At 35.9% G+C, this 24,474-nt stretch overlaps 1 protein-coding gene across 1 annotated transcript in view; it reads left to right on the top strand.

Moving 5' to 3' along the window:
• LOC139135006 (ataxin-7-like protein 1) overlaps window positions 1–24,474 on the top strand; it is an 86,278-nt gene that overhangs the window by 18,175 nt on the left and 43,629 nt on the right. Inside the window, exons 2-4 of the mRNA XM_070702163.1 lie at window positions 7,994–8,202; window positions 8,315–8,395; window positions 9,818–9,922. Coding sequence (XP_070558264.1) covers window positions 8,115–8,202; window positions 8,315–8,395; window positions 9,818–9,922 — 274 coding nt within the window. The 5' untranslated portion in view covers window positions 7,994–8,114. The remainder of the gene's footprint in view (window positions 1–7,993; window positions 8,203–8,314; window positions 8,396–9,817; window positions 9,923–24,474) is intronic.

The raw sequence follows: 24,474 nt of genomic DNA, 5'->3' as shown, positions 1-24,474 counted from the left end.
AAATATTTTCGGGAAAGATTTTCTTAAATCAACCATTTTGTATGTTATGGAGACAGTTGTAGTTATTGATATTATTTGGTTATTTATAAATGATTTTGGTGTTTTAAATTGTACCATGCAAGAAGATTATTGGGTACAGTTATTGTCAATGTGTACAGTTGCTTGTCCTTGACAATTTCAATGAGTGCTTTCTTTGGAGAGCGAACAAGCATTCATTCCAAAGTAAGTATTACATGACAAGTTGAGAAAGATAACAACACGCCTTTACAAGTGATGCATTCAGCACCTCTAGAGTGTCTCCCATGACAGTCTGTGCTGGAACCACATTTACCATGTCTACTTAAATTTCAATTCAGCCATTCATTGCTGGCAGAAGGGTGCTTTACATGCCCGCTGGTAACTGCATTGCTTCTGATGTGAAATAGCATGTGTGCATGGAACAGCAGTAATTATCAAGGGTGTATTGTACAATTGTAGCTATCAGTGCTGGAATCAAATCAATGTCATGGCCACAATGCAAAGGCTGCATATCTAGACTAGTACAATTCTGTTAACCCTTTGAGTCCTGTAATCTCTCCAACCAAAATTTTAGTGCAACATTTTTACCAAATTTTATGAATTTTTCTGTAATTCTTTTGAAAATTTTGGACCAAATGGATAGCACTTTACATAGGCTCCAGTTTTGGGTCAAAATTTTGGGAAAAATCAGAAAAAATGTTTGAACCTGAAAAAGTAGTGTCTGAGTTGTATTTTATAAAGGTGACAAAAATTGACTTTGGCACTCAAAGGGTCATTATAGTTCTTACATTGTAAATGACAAAACTTTGAACAAGCAGATGTAAAGTTCACCGGCAATTATGTGTTCAGTGACTACTGTAGGTCAGTGAATAATATTGACATAACCCTTTCAGAAAGTAAGATATTGTGATCAAATCTTTGATATTCAATTTCAGTGGCATAAGCATTTTGTATATCTGCAGTGCAGACAGTGCACCACAGATCTACAGAAACCATGAATGTGTACAGTTATATCAATATGCAGAAACAAATATGTCCCCGCTGCATGTGTGCTTTGTATTAAATGCCATCACATGAGAGTAAGCTTATTTCTTGCTGGATAAGAAAATAAAAAAATATTTTGAAAGATTATGGGAGTTGAAGACAGCAATTAAAAATTGATACATATGGATTCATCAATCAGATTATTGCTGTATAGACTGATTGATAATTTCCAGATGATATATTAAAGTACAGTCAGTATCATTTACTGTTAACTGATATTTTCTTTTTTTGAAATTATACCGGTATATTATTCAGCAAACAGTTTCTTTTTTTGTTATAACATCCAAAGCAGTAAGCCAGTAGAAATACTTGCTATCGCAAGATATCGAAGGCCTTTGTGAGGTTTCTGAGATATAATCATTGCCGCAATGATACATATTTTTAAAAAAGCCCGTTTTTTGAAATTTTGAATCAATGGAGTACCTAAACAGCAGGACAGAGCCTGAAGTTGTATTCCCTGGATTACATATTGCCATTCATAGATCGTTTTCATAATCTCTGCTTCGGTAAACATGCAAGCTTTCATGAAGTATGTCGAGGCCTATAAGAAAAGTAGCCTTTCTGGTCAAAACTCTTAAGTTATCTTCAACAAAATAGAATAAATAAATGAAAAATTAATGATTTTATTTTTAAAATTGTGAAGCCTGTCAAATATAGGTTATGGAATACTGCCAGGCATTGAATCCCTCTGTGCAAAGTGACAATTACTGTCCTTTCTGATGTCAAATTATTCTGCATTGAAGTTTGTTAACGAATGTGAAACAACTTTGTATATAACTGTAGTGGAGTAATACTGCTGCGCAAAGTCTATGATACATGGAATGTATGCTGTGGGCATCATTATCTCTGATACATCAAGGTTAATCTTGCTTGCTGTCAAGAAATGCAAAATTGATGACCTGCATGGCAAGCGTTATTTCATGGACGGTGAAACTCTGCAAACACACAGAGTTTTACTCTGCTGTTTGCCAATAAAGTCCCTTTTACAGACATATTGTTTAGCTGTAAAAAATGATCAAGAAAAAAAAATACAGAATGCATAAATGAAGTGAAAGAAAACAAAGCATAAGGAATGTTTTATTGGGTGATAATGCTAACAGGTCAACCCCAGTTGTTCATTCCCAATTCACTGCGTTTAGATCTTAAACTTTGCTAAGGTCTGGCAGCGGTAGAATGGAGTCTGTATTATGTAATGCTATACCAGTGCAGTGAGTTAAAACACAGTCACTGAATACCAATGTGACAAGATATTACCTCACAGGTTTCTGCCTGTAAGTCAAAGGTACATTGCTAAACCATTGTATGATTATGTTATTCCATCATGATTGTATCTTATCCCATCAGTATTTATTGCCTCTCTTTATTATGTAATAGTCAATTTTATGATAATTACTCCAAGAAATTTTCAATGAATATGAATGAAAGATAAAATTTATGAATGAATATTACATATTAGACTGTGTAGATTTTGATTCTTCTTATATTTGACATTCAAATACTATTTTCATTCTGTTGATTTATATATTTATCTAGAATTTATTGCTGTAACCAGCTAACAGAGGAGACCAGCATCAATACTTTATCTGATGCTGTCATATATTATTGCAGCTAACGTCATTCTTGGCATTTATTTCCCTTTTCTGTCTGTATAAATGTGCCCGTATTAATCGAAATTTGTCATTAGTTATCGTGAAGCAGTTTCACCACATTTGGCTGGTAGCTTTCTTGTTCTCAGCAAAAATGTCTTGTTCAGTATCTCTGGATGTGAGGGTACACTGCAATATAAAAGTTACATTTTTCTGGACTTTGAATGAAATGTAAAGTTTTGTATTTAGTAGGCATTTTTAGAAATTCTCAAGAAGGCACTGGCCAAGATGCTCATCATCAGTAGGTTGAATTTTAATATAAGAATGTCAAGATGTGATCATCATAACTCCATTTGCTGTAACACTTAACATATTTTCCAAAAGTTTTGTTGTAGTCGTGAAATACCGTTTCTAAATTTCCCACAAGAACCTTGCCGGAATGCCTCGAGTCCAACCTTTTAACACTGCATGCCTGTACATATATGTAATGCCTAATGTTTATGCTGACAGATGAATATGAGTCTGAACCAGAATTTATTTATCAGCACAAACATTGCACACTTTATCCTTCAATGTACTCAAGGGAGAACAGTGAGAAGTTTCTGAAGGAATATGGGAGGTTGAATTAACCCTTTGAGCACCAATGTAAATTTTTGTCGCCTTTAAAAATATACTCTAGTCAATTTTTCTCAGATTTTGGCCAAAATTTTGACAAAAAACTGTAGCCGATGAAATATGATGTCCGTTTGGTCCAAGATTATTTAAAAATTTCAGAAAAATTCACAAAAATTGGTAAAATGTGGCAGTAAAATTTTGGTGGGAAAAATTACAACACTCAAAGGGTTAATAGAGCAGTCAAACTGATAGTGTTTTACAGTATTTTCTAAAAAAAAAAAAAAGAAAATTGAAATATCATCAAAAGTTACAGCTATTGTCCATTTTAGGATTAATACCAGTGTCGCCAAAAAATGCTTATATAATGACAATTTATAAGAATAAAATGTATTATAAACTAAAACATGTTAAATTGTGTGTGAACATGTAATTAGCATATGTCAATTGTTTAGACATTTATCTCAGCTATGTGTACAAAAAGTAAGTTTTCTGCCTATATCCTAAATCCGATCTATGTACTTTCTTAGCCAGTATTATACATGACAATCACCTTGGTTCAAAAAAAAATTACCTGTACCAAAGGCAATGATGTAGGGCTCTGATATTAAGAAGTTCTCAGATGTATCAGAATGAGATCAATGACCCAGAAAGCTTATTTGGTTGAAAGCACATGTTTGTATGAATCAAATATGGTCATCAATTAAATAGATTAATTTGTGAATGATTGATATGACTCCGTAGAGTCAAAACTAACATTTTATAATACATAGAGATAGTCAATAATATGTAAAAATAGGATGATCAAATGGATACTGAAGTAGACTGTGACATTTTATTTATCCATTAATTAAATGTTTCCAATTAATTATGGCAGCAATCCAGTGTTAAACTGTATTAGTGCAACACTGAAAATTGCTGTTGCTTTGATTTTCTCAGAAAGACAACAAGGGCAGCGAGTAAATTTTATTTTTCACCATGTAGGAAGTTTTTCCTTATCCAGTTCTTGAATGCTTCATCACTGCAATATACATTATGGGATAGATAAACAAACATTAATATAAGTTGCCAACAAATACTGATATACTGTATTCACTTTGTAATGAAACATAAAGAATTCAAATCATTGACCAAGCACAGCTGCAAATGGTAATGTGAAAATATTTACTGCAGACGTAAAATTTTGTGATATTTTCAAAAAATGTATTTCAAAAGTGGTGAAAGTAGAAGTGGCAATTTCCAGAAATAATTCTTCTGCTTGAACTCGCATGCTGCAGAGAATATGATTTGAACAAATTGAGTAGATGATTCTTAGTGACCTTGAAGGAATGTTCAGGAATCCATATACGGTTTATATAGTGCCTCTTATGTGAAGACATGGACACTTAAGATATATGACGGGATTACCTATTATATGTTTCTGGATGGGGTTGCAGTCTTCTCGCACAGAATATGAAAGCATAGTACAGCCCTTGGTCAATTGAAGTACTGTTTTACTGATGTTCATCTATCTGTTCCATGTACTGTTATACCAGGTCAGATTTTTTCATTCAAATTTGAAGGACGAGAAAAAATGGTGTTTTACAAACTAGGAAGAATACATTATTGGGGAAAATACACACAATGCTATTTATCTGTAACATCAACTTAAATTTTTTACAAAAATAGTAACACATGTGTGCCCTGTGTACCAGAAATTAGTTTTGAAAGAGAGTTGATGAAATGATGTTTATACGTGTTATTTGAAGGAAGGACAAGAAGGAATTACAAATGTGTTTATAGAGGATGTGTGTGTGTGTGTGTGTGTGTGTGTGTGTGAAAATGTAAATAATTATTTAAATAGGATAGACGATCGATCAGTTCCAATATTTTTGTTAAGAAGAATATTATGATGTTTAAATGTAAGCAATGCTGTTTACGCTTAAAAATTTTACTTGAGGTTGAAGAAAATTGAAAACTATTTAATTGCTGCTGCTTTTATAGTCCATGTGTGATTTTGAACAGTGTCTTCTGGAATAGACTGTTTTCAGAATGTTTCTTAATCAGCCTTTGATCAGATTGGGGTTTTTTATCAACCTTTTATCTGTACATTGATGTATTTGTCCTTGTATTGATTTTCTTTTTTATTTGAGCTAGTTCTGGAAACAAATAAGTCATTCTCCTAAAATTATAGCATTACATGTACTTTCTGAATTTTGAAAGAACAGTATGCTGACATGTTTAGGGTATGAATATTGTGAAAACTGAAATGTTTTCAAAATTATGTTACAGATATTTCTCTGATTTCTTCAGAAGAGTATGTTTTTAGCTACTATAGACTATAGTCTATAGAAGCTATTGGGATGGGTATCCGTCCGGCGTCCGTCGTCAGTCTGTATGTATGTATGTATGTATGTATGTATGTATGTATGTATGTATGTATGTATGTCCGTTTGTGAGGCGTCCGTCCACTCAAATATCTTGAGAACCGCAGTACTTACTGATTTGATATTTGTTGTGTAGATGAAAAATATGATTTTGAGAAACTGATTTTTTTAATTTTTTGATATTGTTGAAAATAGGCAAATTAATGCCAAAAAAGGTGTTTTTGGTAAAAAATCTTCTTCTTCATAACCGCTGGTCAGACAGCTTTGTTATTTGGTATACAGGTCCCTAGGGATAACCCAACTTAGATTTGTTCAAATTGTGATGAAATATGCAAATGAGTATTTTTAAGGAATTTTTTTGTCATTTTTGGTCAAAGTTTGACTTACATTGTATGTAATTCTTGTACTGTATAAACCGTATCAATTCACCCAGAAAAAAATAATTAATATGATTTTAAATAATTGAATTAATTAGGAAATCATCAAAGCCAAAATAATTTTAGTGTGGAATTATCAGAAAGTTCAACTTTTTTTGACAGTTCATAGTGAATTGAGGATTAAAACATGTAAAGGCAGCTTTCCTGAATCCCAACTTTGATATATTCTGAACCACCATTTATGTTATCTAAAAGAAATGCTCATAATAGTTTGTCATGATAGGGTGGTCAAATAAATAGAGATAGAGAAAGTTCTAATTCCATTTATGGTTGACTTGGTAAGGATAAATAAGATTACCTTTTGAGGAAAAAAATAGAGTGGTCAATTAAAAGAGTGGTCAAAGTGATAGGGTTTTTATGGTAAAGCTGGGCTGTAAGATTCCTCATGTGCTATTTATAGCAATTATGCAATCTGTGTAAACAGTGCATTGAAAGTGTAACATGATTCCTTATAATGCTTTTGATGACCTTGAACTTCTTAAGTTTCAAACATTTGTCTCTTCAGTGTGCTTTCTCTGAGTACGTACAGTCTCAACTTATTCAACAGAACTTACTTACAATGTTAATTTGAAAGTTAAAATGTGCTTGGTTAATAGGATGAAAATACTGATATTAAAAGATAATCAGCTCAAGATTCTTTATAACCTGACAGATATGCTGTTTTTTTATGACGTAAATCTTGATTGAAGCAAGTCTTGTTTACTTTAATTAGAATGTAATTAACTCTCGTTTATTTGCTATTATAGACTAATATAGTCTGATGAAATATGCAAATCTGTATTTTTACAGAATTTTTTTCCATTTTTGGTCAGGCCATCCTGAAATTAGCTATCAAAGATATCCACCTTCTTCATCAATACATGTGTCACAAAAGGTTATTCTCTACATAATACAGCAGAGCTCTGTCAACTGTTGAGTCGCTTGTTTTTTCAAAACCGCTGGTCAGACAGCTTTAATATTTGGTTTACATGTCCCTAGGATGACCTTAGTGAGATAATTTCATACAGTCAGGATATACTTAATTTTGTATCCATGTCTATAGTAGCTTCAGGGACTTTGGCCCTATGTTTAAATTTATAAAATTTTCAAAACTTGCATAATGCAGAATTCTTAAAGGAAAATTTGCTTTTGCTGTATGTTGAGAGGGATAATTGAAGTATTTTCAAAATTACATCAGAAAGGTCAAAGATAGACATGGGAAAGGGTAATCTTACTCAAACTGACATTATAGACCTGTATAATCTGTATTCTGCAATATTGAAGATATTTTCAATGAAATGATAGTTGAACTTTTTTTGTGAAATTTTTATATATAGGCAATACTTTGTGGTTATTTCTGAAAATATTATTTTGGTAGTTAAAAAGCTAGATTTTATGATTTAGACTCAAACTGCCCGGGCCGGTTGTGTGATAAACTAAAAATGTCACAAGTTAAATCGATCAACATCTTATGAACCAAGCTGTGTTTTATCTGGAAAGGATCCATGCTCAAAATATAGGAGTGTACTATGCTGAGCTCACCAAGCCAGACCGGATGATGAGCAGTGTATGTGTTGCAGATATTTCAACTACACAACCAGGACAAACATTGCAACTAACTGACATGTTTTTCATATACCAAACATTTATTATGATTTCCACCTTCTTGTATATAATATAGATATTTACATGTAGAAAACTTGAAGTTGTCTTTCTCCGCCATCTACAAATGATTAAAATGGTAGCTACAAAAATGAATGCTTGAAATTAACTTTTTGCGACTGTGTTCTTGTATCTCTTTTTTAAATATGCAAATGAGGTCTTTGACCCTACGTCATCGTGATGACCAGGTTTCTTTGATTACCTGATCGTTTGAGGTTTTTTACAGTATCTTTGGGGTTTTCGGCGCACAGATATTACTTTTAAGCTAACAATCGTGTGTTTCTTTCAGAGAACACGGGATTTTACTTTCTACGGAAGAGTTTCCGAATGGAGCCGAACGTGACCAGGAGCCGATCATGACGTCACCTTCGGATTAAAAAAATAGAAAAGGCAACAAGGAGTATATAGAAATGGCGACCCTTGATAACAGTCCATCGCTGTTTTTGGGACAGCCATGGACGGCATGGGCCGACAGATTGCCGATCCAAGATAGGGAAGGTAAATCTGGTTATTCTTCTAACTTTTCGTGGGTTTGATATTTAAATTTGAAGGCGAACGTGAGAGAAACAGCGATATGTTTTGACCGATGTGTTGTGTACTATCGTTTCAGCTGTAGATGGCGCCGAACTCGAACGCAGTCACGGCGACAAGGAGGTGGACCACAGAGGAGTGATGCGTCTGCGAAGAGAGGGTATCCTTTTGGTGATTTGTCTATCTGTTTTGATCAGTGTCTTGTAATCATAGTTTCACGATGTGGCCATGTTGACAAACATCGAGTACAGAATCAGTGTTTTCGAGTAGCACGTCTGTACGATAATCGATACACACTGCACATGTGTGTACGACAAGTAAGCATTCTGACGCGCACTCAGCGATGATCGCGTGTGTACGTTCCGTATCTGTCAAAACAATTTTATCGCGGAAACATGACTAACATCCCTTAAACGAGGGAGAATAATATACTACCACAACAAACGACAATTATAATTCTCTGAAACTGAGATTGATACCGTTTTGATAAGGAACAGAAGGGAACATCGCATCAATCCCGCTGAGTGAGTACAGGTATGTATGTACCTGACAGGCATCTATTTACACATGGCAAAATAATCAGGCACAGTATTTCAAGGAAGTAGCAGGCAATTTCATTCTTCATATTTGTAAAGAGGCGACAATTTGATGTAAACTACAACGGACATATTTTGCCATAGATTAGGCACATTAACAAATTATACCAAATCGGGATGTTTGTGCTTCTAATTCCATGAAGTGTAGCACCTTACAATACATGCTCACTTGATATTATTCCAAGCTGAAGTAATTTTGATTCTGTAATACAGCTAATAACTGTGTTATTCGTTTTGAGACTATGAAATTATTGAAAAATAGTACCTAAGTATTTTACAGTCAAGAGGTTCATCAAGTATTACTGAGAGTCGTTTGCAGTTGTAATTTAATATCATTGACTGCAGACAAACAGACACAGGTAACAGATAGGGAATTTCAAAACCTGCAAGTATGTTGAAAATAGTCACCAAAGTTTTCTGTAAGATTCAGATTACTACAAAATTATTTAATAAAATTTCTGGAAAGACAGTGGATAAAGGTGATACTCGGATTAAGTCATTTTGTGAATGTGAAGGAACAAGACAATTTTTCGACAGGGAAAATATATTTCAAGCTTTCCAAAATTAATTGCGTAAATAGTTCTAGGAGATTAGTATACCCTTCTGGTAATAACCCACAAGATCTTATCTTTATTGATTAAAGGACATGCCCTATTGCTACCTAAGTTGTTTCCAGGTGTAGCCAGTTTGGTTTGTGTCATCTTTAGGTGGACAGACATTGATGCCATTGAATTAGAACTGTTCTCTTCATGATTTTGAGAATCCTAAAATTTTGGTCCTTAAATTACTATTTAAGAGTCTCCTGATTATAAGTATATTTTTTTCTCTATATCTGGTTAATTTTTAATATGATAATGCTTTTATGACTAAACACCTTAGGGCTGTGTGGGTTTTGGATAGTACAAGTATAAATGAGTTCTTGTTGCAAAATCATTCTTATGTGTGAATTTTATAAAATTTGAAATTCCTTAACAGCCCTGTAACAGATATGACTCTGTTTGGTATCTGCCCTTCAAAGGATGATTTTTACCTGGCAGTGTGTGAACACTGTGGTCATGTTGTCAAGCCACAAGCATTACAGAAGCATATGGGTAAGCTCAGTCAAATGTTATCAGTGATAAGATCATCCTGTGGTGCATGTATGACAAAACATCAAGTGACATGGAAATCCCTGCATACTCACCACGCAAGGACATACAGCAGGTGTTTTTTGAAAGGCATGTTATATTAACCCCCTCTCCCCCATGTTCCTTGTGTAATTTTGGAATACTGTCATTTTTCCTTAGTTTGGCAAGCTATTCCAATGTTTCACAGGGGAAAAAAATGGAAGGATCAGAAAGCTAAGATTATGTAAATGTGTACATGTTTGCCAAGCATCAGTGAGACATGATGATGAGTGTGTGAACGGGAGGAAAGTCCACCGAACAAAGGCTACTGCCAGCATTTCTGGAAAATGAATGGGAATATAACTGTTTCAGTGATCATCTAAATGTTTAACATTTTAACAACTGTAATGCAGGTACATGTTGTAAAAAACTTGAGACTGTGAACAATAGCAGCAGATGTGGTCAAAAGGTCATATGATGAAAGGATTGCAATGCAGATTTAATTTCCATAAAATTGTAACGTTCTTGTCACAGATTCATTCAGTAGCCCAGGGTTATACCATGGGTGCAAAAAAACTGTGAAAAGAACTTATGAAGGAGGATCTTTACGATAATTTGAACAAGTTTGTAACCACAAAAGTAGGTATCTTGGGTCGTAAAACTGAAAGTAAATCCGGCAGGCCTACCTTAAAGTCTTCATTTGTCAATGATAGTTATATTTATATTTCATGATTGGACTTCAAAAGTAAGGATAAACTGAAAGAATGTGTGCTTTGGAAGTAGTTTTGTGAAAATAATAAAGATCTTGAGTAATTACAGGTGGTTGCCTCTAGGTTAAGCAATACATATGGTCTCTACTGGCATGTTGTTACAAGACCCATTTCAACAAGTGACCCATTCGTCAATGCTATCGATTCAGATTGCGTATTATTCCATCATTTTCGATGTTTATCTGCTGTCCCGATCTACATAGCTTGGGGTCCTATGTGTACTCAGTGAGTAGACCCTATCTGTGGTAAATTGTATGAGGCATGGTTACTCCTCAGTCGACCTGCTATTTTATTGGAGCCGTTTCCGCTGCTTTCAGTGTGCTATCCAAAATACCCGTCTGCAGTAAGGACAACTATAAAAGCAAAGAGATTTCTTAGCTGCTCTGCCAATCACATCTGTAGTCTCAAGAAATTCTATTTTCTTGGCAACTGGAAGTTTGATACTAGTTAGTAGAGTACTGGCTCCAGATAAGCAGCTATAGATCACTCCAGTTCCTTCTGTGGAACAGGATAATACAGCCTCCCCATGGTTTCATATGTTTAATGTATACATTCTAAAATCACTTAGAATACTATGCTTCACTTCCTTTATAGTAATACCTTGTGGCCAATATTTTTGTGTAATTATAACATAGTAATTTAAAAAAGCAGGTTGTTTCTCTCAATGTCAAACAAATTTTAACCTTGAAGGTGTCCTCTCAGTAAAATTCATAAAGGTTAACTAGACCACAAAAAGGGTTTTGCAGGTACAACATTTGGCAATATTGAACACTTCCTGGATATAAGCATAGCCTGACACAGAGCCAGAACAACCAGTCAGCCGTGACATGCCATGCATTAAGTCACAGGAAACAACTGAGAAGTGATATGTGGTTTTGCATGTACTTTGGTAATTAGATGTAGTTGAAAGGGTATTTGTAATGATCTCACAACAGAGCTTTGAAGTATATTACTCATAAAGGGATATTTTTTTATGCTCAATTGATAGTCAAGATTTACTTCCTGCATGCAAATTGGATATGTCTCTTATCAATGGATGAGAACTCAAGATACCTTATACCTCTGTTATGCTTAAAAAAACTCTGGACGAACCGTTATACCTTAAAAACAAGACAAATTCTGATATTATTAAATGTACAGAGTTCTAATTATATTTTTGCAGAAGTACTTGAGCTGTGAGTGCTACCGTTGGCAATAATGGGATAAATTGCATAAAAAATTTCAGATGGTTGTGGTTTTCGTTTGAATTGAATTATTTTGCTGAATGAGAAGTAGTACATGTACGCGGAAACAAGAAGACAAGCATTTGGGTGACTTTAATTGGACACTTGTTTGTTGGATAAGTGATGAAGGTCATTATAGTATAGATGTTAGTGAGTCAAATAGTTTTTACTTAAGGGCTAAGGGCCAATTGTCAAATGTAACACAATTACCCACACACACACTGTACAACAATCAAAAACACAAAATTACTCCGCAACATCTGGTGTAGTTCAATCTTTGATCATTCAGTCTTGATTGTTTCTAATTCCCCCCCCCCCCCCCCCCCCCCAAACAAAAAAAAAAAAAAAATAAATAAATTTAATTAAAAGTCAAAACAGAAGACATGTGGGTGTTTGCTGGAATAATTTTCAAAATATTGATGCATACTCAGTCAGGCATTATATACACATGTTTTGTGATGTGCATGTCAGTGTAGAGGGTGATTCTAATACCCATCCAAAGACAAGACATGTTCAGAAAGGAATGGAAAATTGTTCACATGACTGGTACAAGCCCTTTGGATGCTAATTTACAAGATACATATGATACATAGTGGCTCATGCTCTCTTTGAACAGAACAAGCTCTTGTTCAGAACCCATTGTTGTCGTGGTGATACAATGTTGGTCAACCCCCATTAATTTGGAGAGAAGGGTTAGAGTTGAAGGTGAAGGTGTCAAATGTGATACTAATATGACTGGGTGGAGACTTGCAAGAGACTTTTAAGAGTGAAAATGTCACTCTTTACATGGTTATGATAGGCTTCAAGTATTTTATAGGAAGTGTTACGATGTCATCAAGTGAAGATAATGATCAACAAAAAAGGTAGGGCAGTTTGTCTACAAGCCTATTTTGCATGTTGTTTGTATCTGAAGACTCTTCCATCAGTCAACCTAGTAGTATCTATAGCCTAGGATCTCTAAAACTCAGCAGGAGTGATCTTTTGTGAGGAAACAACTTTTATCTCAAGCACCAAAACAGTATTGTCAAGGCAAGGCATCCTAATCTTCTCATGTCGTTGGTATCACGAATTGCTTGTTTTCAGGCCTTGATACATAAACCAGTGAGCCATGTCTGTCATTCTACACCAGTAGTACTATGTATTGCACCCAGTGTGTAAGATAGCCTTCAGTGTTACACCTGATATCAAAAGGCTTTCACTACTTCAAATATAGCTAATGCTTTTGCATTGCCATGTGTATCTTCTACATCTCCCCTCGCCTCGTGTCATAGATGTATAGAAGTTGAAAAATATTTCTTTCAAGTGTCCCTTCTGGATGGTTACCTTTCAGCCGCCTGTATCTTCACATAGGGTACACATACGCTGCAGGATATCCTCGATTGTTACACATCTCCCTTTGAGAACAATATTATTTTGCGTGCGCTAAAAAGCTGTATGGAACGTGTGTCCCATAACATCGACTGTTTCCAGGCACCCCAAGTGCAGAGCCTTCGATCTATGAGGCCTCTGTGCAAGTACTTTTGAATAGTTTCAAGGGATCCATCAGAAGATTGCCAGAAGGTATCTGTGGATGTTGTTGCATAGTCTATCAGAAGCACGTCCAAGCTTTCCATACTTGCGCCATAAATCGGAAGAATAATGCTGACATTTCGCGAAAAATGGTCATCATTGAGCCTATTTGATGCTCTGGTCATGAATGTAAGATGTATAATGATAAGGTTGTTATGAAAATACTGCAAAGGATCCATTCAGACACGTGTTGCCTTCTGCTTCATCTTGGGCAACACAGCACCAATGTCCTTGTGTATCCTTTGTGATATTTTCGTAATAACCTCATAGTATTTCATGTTTGGGAGTGAACTTTACTGCATATCTATTTTCCAGTCCTATGCTTTGCTGCAGGTCTCTCTAGATTTGTTCTCTTGCCAATAAGAGACAGCAACTTAAATTTACACCATTTAAAATTGCGATAGCAAATTTTGCTCTCATCCAAGCTCTTTTACAGTTTCAATAATACATGGCTTTCAGGTTGCCCACTGAGCCAGCTTTTCCTGCATGTTTTCTGGTGTGTAAAACATGAATTTTTTTTTTTATTTCATGGAACATGGTATATGGTAATTGAATTATTGCAGTAAAACTTAAAATTAAGACCATACTATAGCAAATGAAAAAGGTCCTGCCAGTTGGATGCTCATTCCCAACGGTAAATTGACAAAAAAATAATATCACAGACAGTCAGATGAAGTGTGAAAGTACATCTCTTTAATATGACCTTGAATTATCAAACATACCTGCATGGTAATCTGAGCTGCCCATTATGTAATCCATAGTGTAAATTTTAGTCAACAAGACACAGGTTATTGGTTCAGAAAATATGATTACAATAAAAGATATCGTTTATGAGTGGCACAGAAAATTTTAGGATGATAAGCTTTAAGTTGAGGAATGCCAATATCAGTATGTAAGGAGGAGTGTGTCATGCGTATCGTTCTGTTTGTGTATTTGTCACCTACAATAACAAGTGATGATGTCTTCAACAATCCCCCCCCCCCCTTGAATTTTGTAACAAGTCTTGTTTTACCCCATGGCATCTCAAAAAATTATGAAAAATAAATGTTCAAAACAAATTTTGATAATTTTTGTTTAATATTTCAGAACTTAACATCTACATTCAGACTTGTGATAGGCATAGGAACAGATGACATATCAAATCAAATGTTCCTTGTGGAAGAAAGGTTGATAAGCAACTTCATAAAAAATTAAGCAGACTTTCACGTAAATTCAGTTTCGTAATTCTAAACTGGAAGAAGAGAAAGCAATGTGTGGTACCTCCTTTTGTCCTCACAACACTAGCACAGGTAGCAATTTTCCTTACACCAGCATTGTCATATGCCCATATTTTGATGTTGATATAACTCCACATCTGGCAGCAGCACTGAACACTGTGTAGAAACCCCGCCATATTCAGTGAATGCTGAATGGCATTGCTGATGTGACTTATTTTGTAAGAAAACGATTTGCATTTTGCCTGACAGCAAAATGTTGAATTTTGATTATTTTACCTGTCATCCTACTAAGTTCATATGTCACCATCAGGTTAAGTTAGTTGAAACCAGTCAGGCATAGCATGTGCCATATGGTGCATTTTAACAAAGAATTGGACATTTGAAGGCCCCTTAAAACATACTGTAAACATGGTATTTACTGACTTGACCCTTTATAACATACTCATGCTAAGTAGGTGAAAATACCTGTAGCTTTTAGCTGAATATCACTTTTCACTGACTTGGCAGATTAGGAAGAGGCAGGTCTGGCAGGACAAGGGTTGGTCCAAAAACAACCCAAATAAACTGGCATCTGGGGTCTAGTTAAAGAAAGTTGTCTTTGACACATGGAGGTGTTGCATACGACAGGTGTGTGTATAGTACGTGGCATAGAAATAACCAGAAATTACTAAACTGGTCTATAGACTTTTGAGTTAGATGGTGCAGTGCTATACACACTGCACATATTTGACATTGTATGAAACCAAGCTATTTATCAAACCTATCTGTAATGACCAAACAAGAGACCAAGCTTGCTTTCCTAGAAGCTACTGAGAGTCAGGAAGTACAGAGAGGTGCATTTCCTAAGCTTTGGCAAAGAAGGTAGGTGACTCAGTTACTGTAATACTTCCATCATTCATGCACCTGGTGTACACTTGTTCACCAACTAGGTCCGCAAAGTCATCTTGAGGTGCTGTCTTGAGCACATTGCTGCTTCCGGCCAAGTCAAAGTATTCAATGCGTTTCACTGTATCCTGTTTTTTACGGATGTACTGTTTATTCACCCGAATGCACCTTAGGACAATTGTTAAATAGGTACATGCAAGGTATATGTGCCACAATTGCGTTTGCTGTCGGCATTGCAGTGTTTTTTCAAGATGACAGGTGCTTTCATCATACATCTTGGCAATTTTAAAGACTCATGCACAGAGACAATAAAATGTAATTCCATTATTAAATAAGTAAAATAAATAACTCAAACAATGAACTAATCAATTAGTTAATGGGTCAACCGGTGACAAAGATATAAATTCTGTGGACTCATTGGTCACACACTTAATCAACACAATAAGGATTGAGTTGTCTATATATAGTGTTGTTGTCACTTTGAAGATCACAGGGTTAAACTTCTTCGGTTTATCCAGTGAGTGATGTTCACAAGAAATAAAATGCTCTACTGCAATTCACCGTAATCATGAGAAAATATTGAAGCAAGATTACAGTGTTGCTAGACCTTATAGGCTAATCAGGATCAGGTCATCTCTCTATGATAACATCGTCTTAAAGTGTAGATTTCTTATGTTGAATATATTGCAAGTTGAAATTTAACCATCTGCTGAGCACAGCTTCGTTTTAGTAATGCTTTCGCCATTCTCAAAGATGTCCTCCTCCACAATGTTGTAATGTTGATTACATGTCAAGGCAGATATCATTTTGACTCTCAAATTTTTACAATACCCATTGCTTGACTGGACTCATTTTGATGCCTGTGGAGTGAATGTTCATGCCTGTGGAGTGACTGAACTTTACACTGTCTTGTTTCTGTGAAAATCAAAGTTCAATTTTCCATATATCAGCCATTTTGAATTTTCAAATATCAAGACAGCTTAGATAATTTACTTCTCAGGTACCAAAATTTGCATGGTAACTTCTGATTAATATTCTTGATCGCGAAAGAGAAAGTTTGAGCAAAAGTTTAAAACTGTCAGTTTTGAGATACAAATTACTGTAACTGTAATGAGTATCATATACAACCAGATGCTACTGATCATGTTTGTATGCTGTTTGAAAAGCACAGGTAGACAGCAGAATTACATTTACAAAATGTAACTTTTCTCTCTGTGTACAAGTTTGTACTGTAGAGCACACTTTCAGCATGTTAAAGATACCAAAACACTATGAGTTGTTATATAAAAGTGATGAAAATAATATTTGAAGAGAATCATTTTGTATATTATAGGTATCCCTTGTTCCTTGAATAGGTATACGCATAAATTTCAGAACACTTGGGGATCTGCAATAATTTGTTCAAAAATTAAAAGAAATCTTGTCATTGATCTTTCACTGAGCTTTGGATATATTGTTTTCAATCTTGACCGTTCATGCCACATGATTAGCCGGGGTATGTCATGCTGGCACAGGTGGTACCACTAAACCGTATGCACAGCTATTTGAAGTAATAGCTTGCCTTTCATGTCAGTAACTTCTGTAATACCAAGGTTCCCTTTAAGGTAATATACTTCTCTTAAGTGAAAGACTTAAACTTTTGCTCAAATTTTATAAAAATCAGGGGTCACCGTGACAAAGCTAACAGTCATGTGATCAGTCAACTCTAGATCCTACCCTCCATCCAATCAAAGAACACGATGATGGACTTGACTGGCAGATGTTCATTGTGTGGTATAATAATATGCGCAGTGAATATCATCATTCCATGGTAGAACCTTCATCAAACATAACAGGAAGAATGATTTAGGGGGAATTGATTCGGCTAATAAGTCTTTTCAGATCATGTTGGTTCAATGAAATACATGTTGACAGGATCTGATTAGGATGTAATGCTACAGCAAGAAGGAATAATAAATACTGATTGGATGAAAACTCGAAATAAACATGAAACAGTTGTATTTAATTTTGTTACACATGGATGATGAAAAGAGACAGCTAAACAATACAAAATGACTGAGTAATAATTATCGATTTTTCATTGTATAATTTCACGTTTTACAAAACTGGTGTCAGTGCCTGCAAAAATAAAGGACAAAATTTATGCGACCCGTTAGTTTCCCACATGTTACAAGTTGCCATAAGGCCAAATCAAAAATAAAGTATGTGCCCTATTGAAACAGGCCTGTTAAAAAGCAGGCGCACTGAAAGCTATGCCTCTGAACATTTTATATAGGGTCAACAACACCATTACTTTCCATATATTCCCCATATTTTAGTTCCATGAGTAACCTGACCACTTACAGTATGCTGTTCTGGTATGAAATGTAAATATCATCTAGTGTTTACTGGATATATAAACAGGACAGAGCAGTGTTCTCCCTGAATAAGGTAACAGGGGCGTGGCGCCCTCTTGTAAATTCGAGCGCCCCCTTGCCAGAAATGAAAAAGATTTATTTTTTTGAAAATAAAACAATAAAAATGTACGGGGAAAAAAGTTGACAGTGATTTACAAGCAAAATGCGAGCGTGAGCGTCGATCCTGCAGACTGCAAACGTAATTCTCATCGATCTTGCAAATCTCGCGAGTTTGTGATGTCATCCGAGATCATAAGCCCATGTGCAACTCATCGAAGGCAGCCATATTTGCATGGCTCAGTCCGTAACGGTACGTTAGCCACGGTCCCTCCATAGGGACCGTGCATTAGGTAACCGACTTAGCTGAGTAAATATGGCAAGGAGCTTGAGGGTAACCAAGGACAGCAGAGTACACTGAAGTTTTTATAGGAGGTTAGAATTTTGTTTGTGTATTCCTTCCAAAAGCAAAACAACCTAATTTTAGGCTCGGTCGGACTTGTATCAGGATGAGAACGTTCGAACACGTGAGTGTTATGGTGATAATTTTGCCATCGATGAATAAATGTATGTCTCTAGACTCGCTATGTTTTCGTTTGTAATAAAAGTTATGGAACACTGTTTCAGATCTCTTTTCCTTTGAGTTTTTTGTACGAAAAAAATCTGAAAAAATGCTCCCCAAACCTGAGTGTTATGGTGATAATTTGACATCGATGAATAAATGTATGTCTCTCGCTACATTTTCGTTTTCAAAAAATGAAATCTTCATAATTGAAATCAGTGAACTGTAATAAAAGTTATGGTACACTGTCTCAGATCTCCATTCCTTTGAGTTTTTTATACGAAAAAAATCTGAAAAAAATACTCCCCAAGTGCCACAAATAACACCATTTTAATCGCTGTTTTTCAAAAGCTCCAACGGCAGGAGGGGGGACACCCCCCTCCTGACCTCCCCCCGCGACCGCTGACGCGGTCGCTTGTGGTGCTTCGCACCACGTCTTCGCCCTCTTCTCAAAAATCCTGGGGAGAACACTGCAGAGTATATCGCAAATGTCAATTCTTGCCGGGTTGCCAGTTTAATAATAAATAGGATATATTACTGGTATATGCTTATTTACTGACAGGTACTGTACTCAAGTACTCTCCAGTACATGTAAATTGTAAGTCAGAAATAAAGACATACCTGCTTAACAGTGGGCCGCATGCTCCAAGTGGTAGAAATCAGTGCTTGTCTAAGGGGCCTTTTCATGGTGAACGAATGTTAACATGTCCCTTAAGACAGTGTTCTTGTAACACTGCCTCCCTGGGGCCTAGTATTCTGCAGTCTTGCCGTAAATGGATAATATTAACATTCAGCTTGTTTTGGAAAGCTGTAACTAAGGGAGATTGAAAATTGTGAAAGAGAAAGGAACTGATGTGTCTTGATTAAGACAACATTTCCATTTATACAAAGGGAAACCATTAAAAACATTTAAATATGAAAGACATTTGTGTTTAAAATTTCAAATCCTGAAGAAAAGTTTACCCAGGGTGACCTCACAAAAGGTGTTTGTAACAAAAATTATAAATTTAATATGAAGTTCCTACCTCCACTAAACTGATATACCAAGGAGTGCAGTACAGCGTTTTTTTCTGATCCTGTTTCAATTCAGATAGTAAGAGTGTTGCAATTTCTTTTTGGATAAGTCCTTCTTGATCAGAAAAATGGGTATTGTCCCTCGCAAATTGCAGTGTTATGAAATCCCACATGGGTAGATTGTCAGTAGTTCAATCTGCTCCGTTATGTCAAAAGCGTATATGAAGAGATACACAAACAAGGCCTTAAACTGTCGGCGTGTTTATTCCTTGTTGTTGAGGCGATAGCAATGTTGTGCTAGCAGCAGATTGTGAATATAGTGGCAAGTAGATGACACACCTGAGGACGTGATTGTATACTCGTAGACAGATTAATGCCCTATTTATGTGCTGTTTCAGTCTAGCCTTGGGTATTTATTCAAGATTTAGATGTCATAACTCTCTCTTCTTATATCTCAATATCTTCTGGAATGTTGATGTCCCGTCATAGGATTTATGAACAATTGGAGAGGCAACTACACACATGTAATGCTTTTACTGTCTCACCTCAAATTAACCAATCAACAACCAACCATGGTGCAAGTGTTGAGCTAAGAGCAAACTTCCTTCGGGAGGAAAAAGTGAAGCAGAGGTACATGTATGCTTTCATGTGTGCCGTTCTCAATCCAGATCCGTGTACAATTAGGATGTTGCCCTGAGTATTTGTCCAGCATCTCTGAGGTAAGCCATTGCCAGAGGAGTTGTGCATTCGATAAGGCATATGAAGGGGGATGACATATTCTGATAATTGCCTCCGTCGTATAATGGTGTTTGTGTGTTCTCAAACTGAAGTGCAGCAAGTTATATTTTTATCATTCTCATGAAAATCGCGATTTCCCAAAATTTTGAAAGACAGAATCTTGTCCAAGCACTAGACAGAAATTAATTAATAAAGCAATAATGACAAAATATAATCATTGTCTGCAAAATTCCAAGGAGTGAAACTGCAGCAAATGCATGCTGCAACCACAGCAAGATATAAGATCACATTCGCCCTGGTTTCACTCGGTTTTGCGGTCTCTTTGATACAGAAAAGCAAAACTTGCCTCGAGGGTATGATATACAATATTGCGTATTCCTCTATCCCTAATGCATCTCTGAAAGATCCATTTCATTAGAGTTCTTGTAAAAGGTAAAATTATGCTTGATGGGTTTTATGACTATCAGGTCTAGGAATGGGTGATCGTTGTGTGTGTGTGTGTGTCACTGTGACCCCCACATCTTGTTTTGGATCTGAATATGGAAAGTGGTGAGTTTTATACTGGTAGACTATTCAGTGGATGTTGGCATGTGAACGTTTCTGCATCGTTGGGGTGGGGGAGGGGGGAGAGAGTTTTGTGTTCAGAAATTCTCATTTTGACAAGAGGCAATTAGCCACATTGTCTCATCTTCGTCCACTTCAGAAATTCTTGAGGGGAACAGTCAGTCACGATGTTGCTGGAAATCTGCATCCACTTGAGGAATATTGGAAAGGAAGCAATTGACAAGATTTTCGCTCTCCAACTAACAATGCACAGTCACGACTGAAATCCTCAGCTTCCAAATGTAGGGCTACATTTAAGTCCATATTGTTAAGGAGAGCACTGTTTCCTTGAGATGGCCAATGGTTCTCACCAAAGGGAACTGCTGTAATACCTAAACACCATGAAATCATTCATTCTTGTATAATCAAACCATTTCCTCGGTGTACAACTTCATCAGAGCGATACATAGTATGTGCATGATATTAAGCTGCAAAAAAAGGAAAGCATTTTTCACTTTTCATGTCCTCACTAAACAGTCATAAATGCACATGTGCGATTGTCACTTCTGATGTAAATATAAAATGGAGATGCCATATTGCCAATGTGTTGGTGTTTGCAGGCATTATTTTTAGTGCCTGATCAGTCTCTCTGATATACAAAATTGTCTAAACAGTCTCTCCAGTCTTAACATACCTGTTCAAAGTGTAATGTATTTTTATGATACACCAGTTTAACACAGTAAAAAGGTAATTCATGTCACAGAATTTGAACTTGTTCATACCAGTACACATCTTAAGGAAGGGACAAGGTCGCCCATTTTTTCATGAATTTTGTTTGATACGAAATACTACTTATATTGTTTGACATGTTGAAAGATACTGATTGAATGAGTGACCATGCATATATTCGACTTCGGTTTTAGACACGATACATGAAACAATGGCGAAAATGAATTAATGGTCATGACCATTAATTCATTTTTGCCATGGTTTCATTAAATTTGTCTAAAACCGGGGTCAAATATATGCATGGTCACCCATTCATTCAGTATCTTTCAACATGTCAAACAATATAAGTAGTATTTCGTATCAAACAAAATTCATGAAAAAATGAGCGACTTTGTCCCTTTAAGGAAGCTTTGAAGTTTCTCTCTCATAATGAAAATAATCAGAAATCAGTGCAGAAATTTTCGTCATTAGAGAGGCAAATTATATCGGATGTGCTATTAATATTTGAAAATAAAAAATAGGGCCATCAGTTTGGATGTGTTCTATGATAAAGCTTTTTTTATATCTCTAAAAAACTATTGAAAGTTAAGTTTCTGTATAGCTTTTAAAATTAGTCTATACTGAATACAAGCTTTATGTGAGCAAGGAGTTACAGGAATTGCCTGGTACAATTCTGTCTTGATTAGTGTCATTACACACTAACATTAATATGCATAATAACTTATTTTTCTCAGGGCACTGATTAAATCCGGTACTATGATTTTGTAGCAGGGCCTTCTTACAGTATTTCAATCATGCTATGAGGGTATGACCTGTACAGTGGCACTGCACCTTACAAACCAATGCAATTAGCCCCTCAAAATTTGCATTCATCGTGGAGACACTTGACTGATAGTCATGCATGCATGGGTAAAGTTGAAAGTTCAATGCTCGTACATGCACATTATTTCTTACACAGTACGCTAGAAAAGGTTATATAAAGCATCTGGGAATAATAGGTTGCCTGGCAAGATATTTTGTCAGCATTTTATTAAGATATTGCATGGTACTTTTGTTGTGAAAATCATGTACATGTTCTGCTAAAGATCTCAGATCTTTGTGCATGGTCATGCTTCTGAATCCCTGCTTGCATACTTGCTGTTGGACATCAGTTTCCGAGTGTCTTGCGTTGGACAACGTGTCCCTGAAGATATTTATGAAAACTTCAGTGTAGCTTTTGCCAAAGTTCTATATCATCCAAAGTTGATCTGCAGACAGGAGGTCATGTAACCTGGCTGTTGAGTGCTTCAGGTAAGGTTTTCAGTGTTTATCATGTCTTCGAAGACGATGAAAAAAATCCATGCCGGTAAATTAGTAATGGCAGCCCCAAGACAAAGCTGGTGGCTATGTTTACACTGAGCTGTCTGTGTCGATACCACAGACCACTTACAATCACTTCAGCAGTCCATCAATATTGAAACATGTCATGGCAAAGCAATCATTCCATCCAAGGGTTTTAAAAGTAAGTGAAAGCAAGTGTATATAAATGACCTTTGTACTGAGGTTAGTGGGGTCAAGTTTTCCGAGAAGCAGACTGCTGGGAAAAGTTTCCATGCATTATTCTGGTAAGTGAGGTGAGTGATGTTGTACATGGCATAATAAGGGACCAGGGATAATTAAAACATGCACGTGGAAAATGAAACTTATGGAGCTTGATCTCAAACCCCTGCCCATAAAGGACAGGCCAAAGTATGAAAATCTGACAGCAAAATCTCTGATTTTAACTTTCCCCAAAGCCCATGAATTACTGAAAGAGGTTGTAAGAAGTTTGAACTGGTGACATATTTTTGAACATCAAACATTTCAAAACGTGAAGAAGTTTGAACTGGTGACATATTTTTGAACATCAAACATTTCAAAATGTGAACAGTTGAAAGCACATCATGAGCACAGGCTGTTTCCATGGTGTTACTATGGCTAATAGTTAGTGTGACTTTGTGCACCGTAATGCACCATAATAGAAATAGAGTTACATTGTAAACCTCCCACTAGACACTGAGTTTGAATCATCCATGGTCCCTCAGGTGAATCTTCCCATGTCTATATAACTACTCTGTAAGTCGTTGATACTCAGACCGCCCAGCAAAAATGAACTGTACAGGAGAGTTATGGAGAAAGTCATTGGTATTTTACCTGCAGTGAAGTATGGCTTCCAAGAACATTCCAGACTTTGATATATAAACACTAACATATACTGTAATGTGCAACTGTGTGTCGTCATAACCACATGTAAATAACCAAACACTTGGAAACGTGTTCTTTTACATGTAATTTGAGCCGTGAAAATGTTCGCATATCCAGTTAATGGTCTATGGTAGGAGTAATGAAATCCTGAGATGTTCCTATATTAACCTTCAAGGGTTGAGAAATATATAAATAACAAGGACCCATTGATGTATACAGACCTAAACATTTGTATGGATTGATTTAGACCCAGTAGCATTCCCTTGTTAAACGTTTTTTGTGACTGATAGTCAAACAGAATACCAACTCCTCATTATAACATTTCATTGAGTTTTACTTTGTATCAGAGGGACAATCTTCTTGTCCATGAGAGCTCTTCCTCACAATGTTTTTGGTTTCTTCACTCTGTGAAGATCAAGAAGATATCAGTCATACCACAGCCTTGCAGTTACAATAACTTCCAGTCAGCAAACACTGTAGGTTTTGTCTTCCAACAATTTCACCAACATAAATTCTGTGCACACACTCAGGAAGTCTTTTGACATGTGAAGCTGTGTATTTGTCCTCAAAGGGATGCTCTGAGTAAAAGCTAAATTAAATATAAACACAGCACAAGTGTAAATTTCAATGTGTCTGATTCTGTTGTCGTCTAGAGTACAGCTTGAAATTAA

Source organism: Ptychodera flava, chromosome 6, assembly GCF_041260155.1.
Source record: "Ptychodera flava strain L36383 chromosome 6, AS_Pfla_20210202, whole genome shotgun sequence".
NCBI classification, from domain to species: Eukaryota; Metazoa; Hemichordata; class Enteropneusta; family Ptychoderidae; genus Ptychodera; species Ptychodera flava.
Note: the sequence above shows the minus strand (reverse complement) of the source record. Positions and strands in the feature narration are given on the sequence as shown.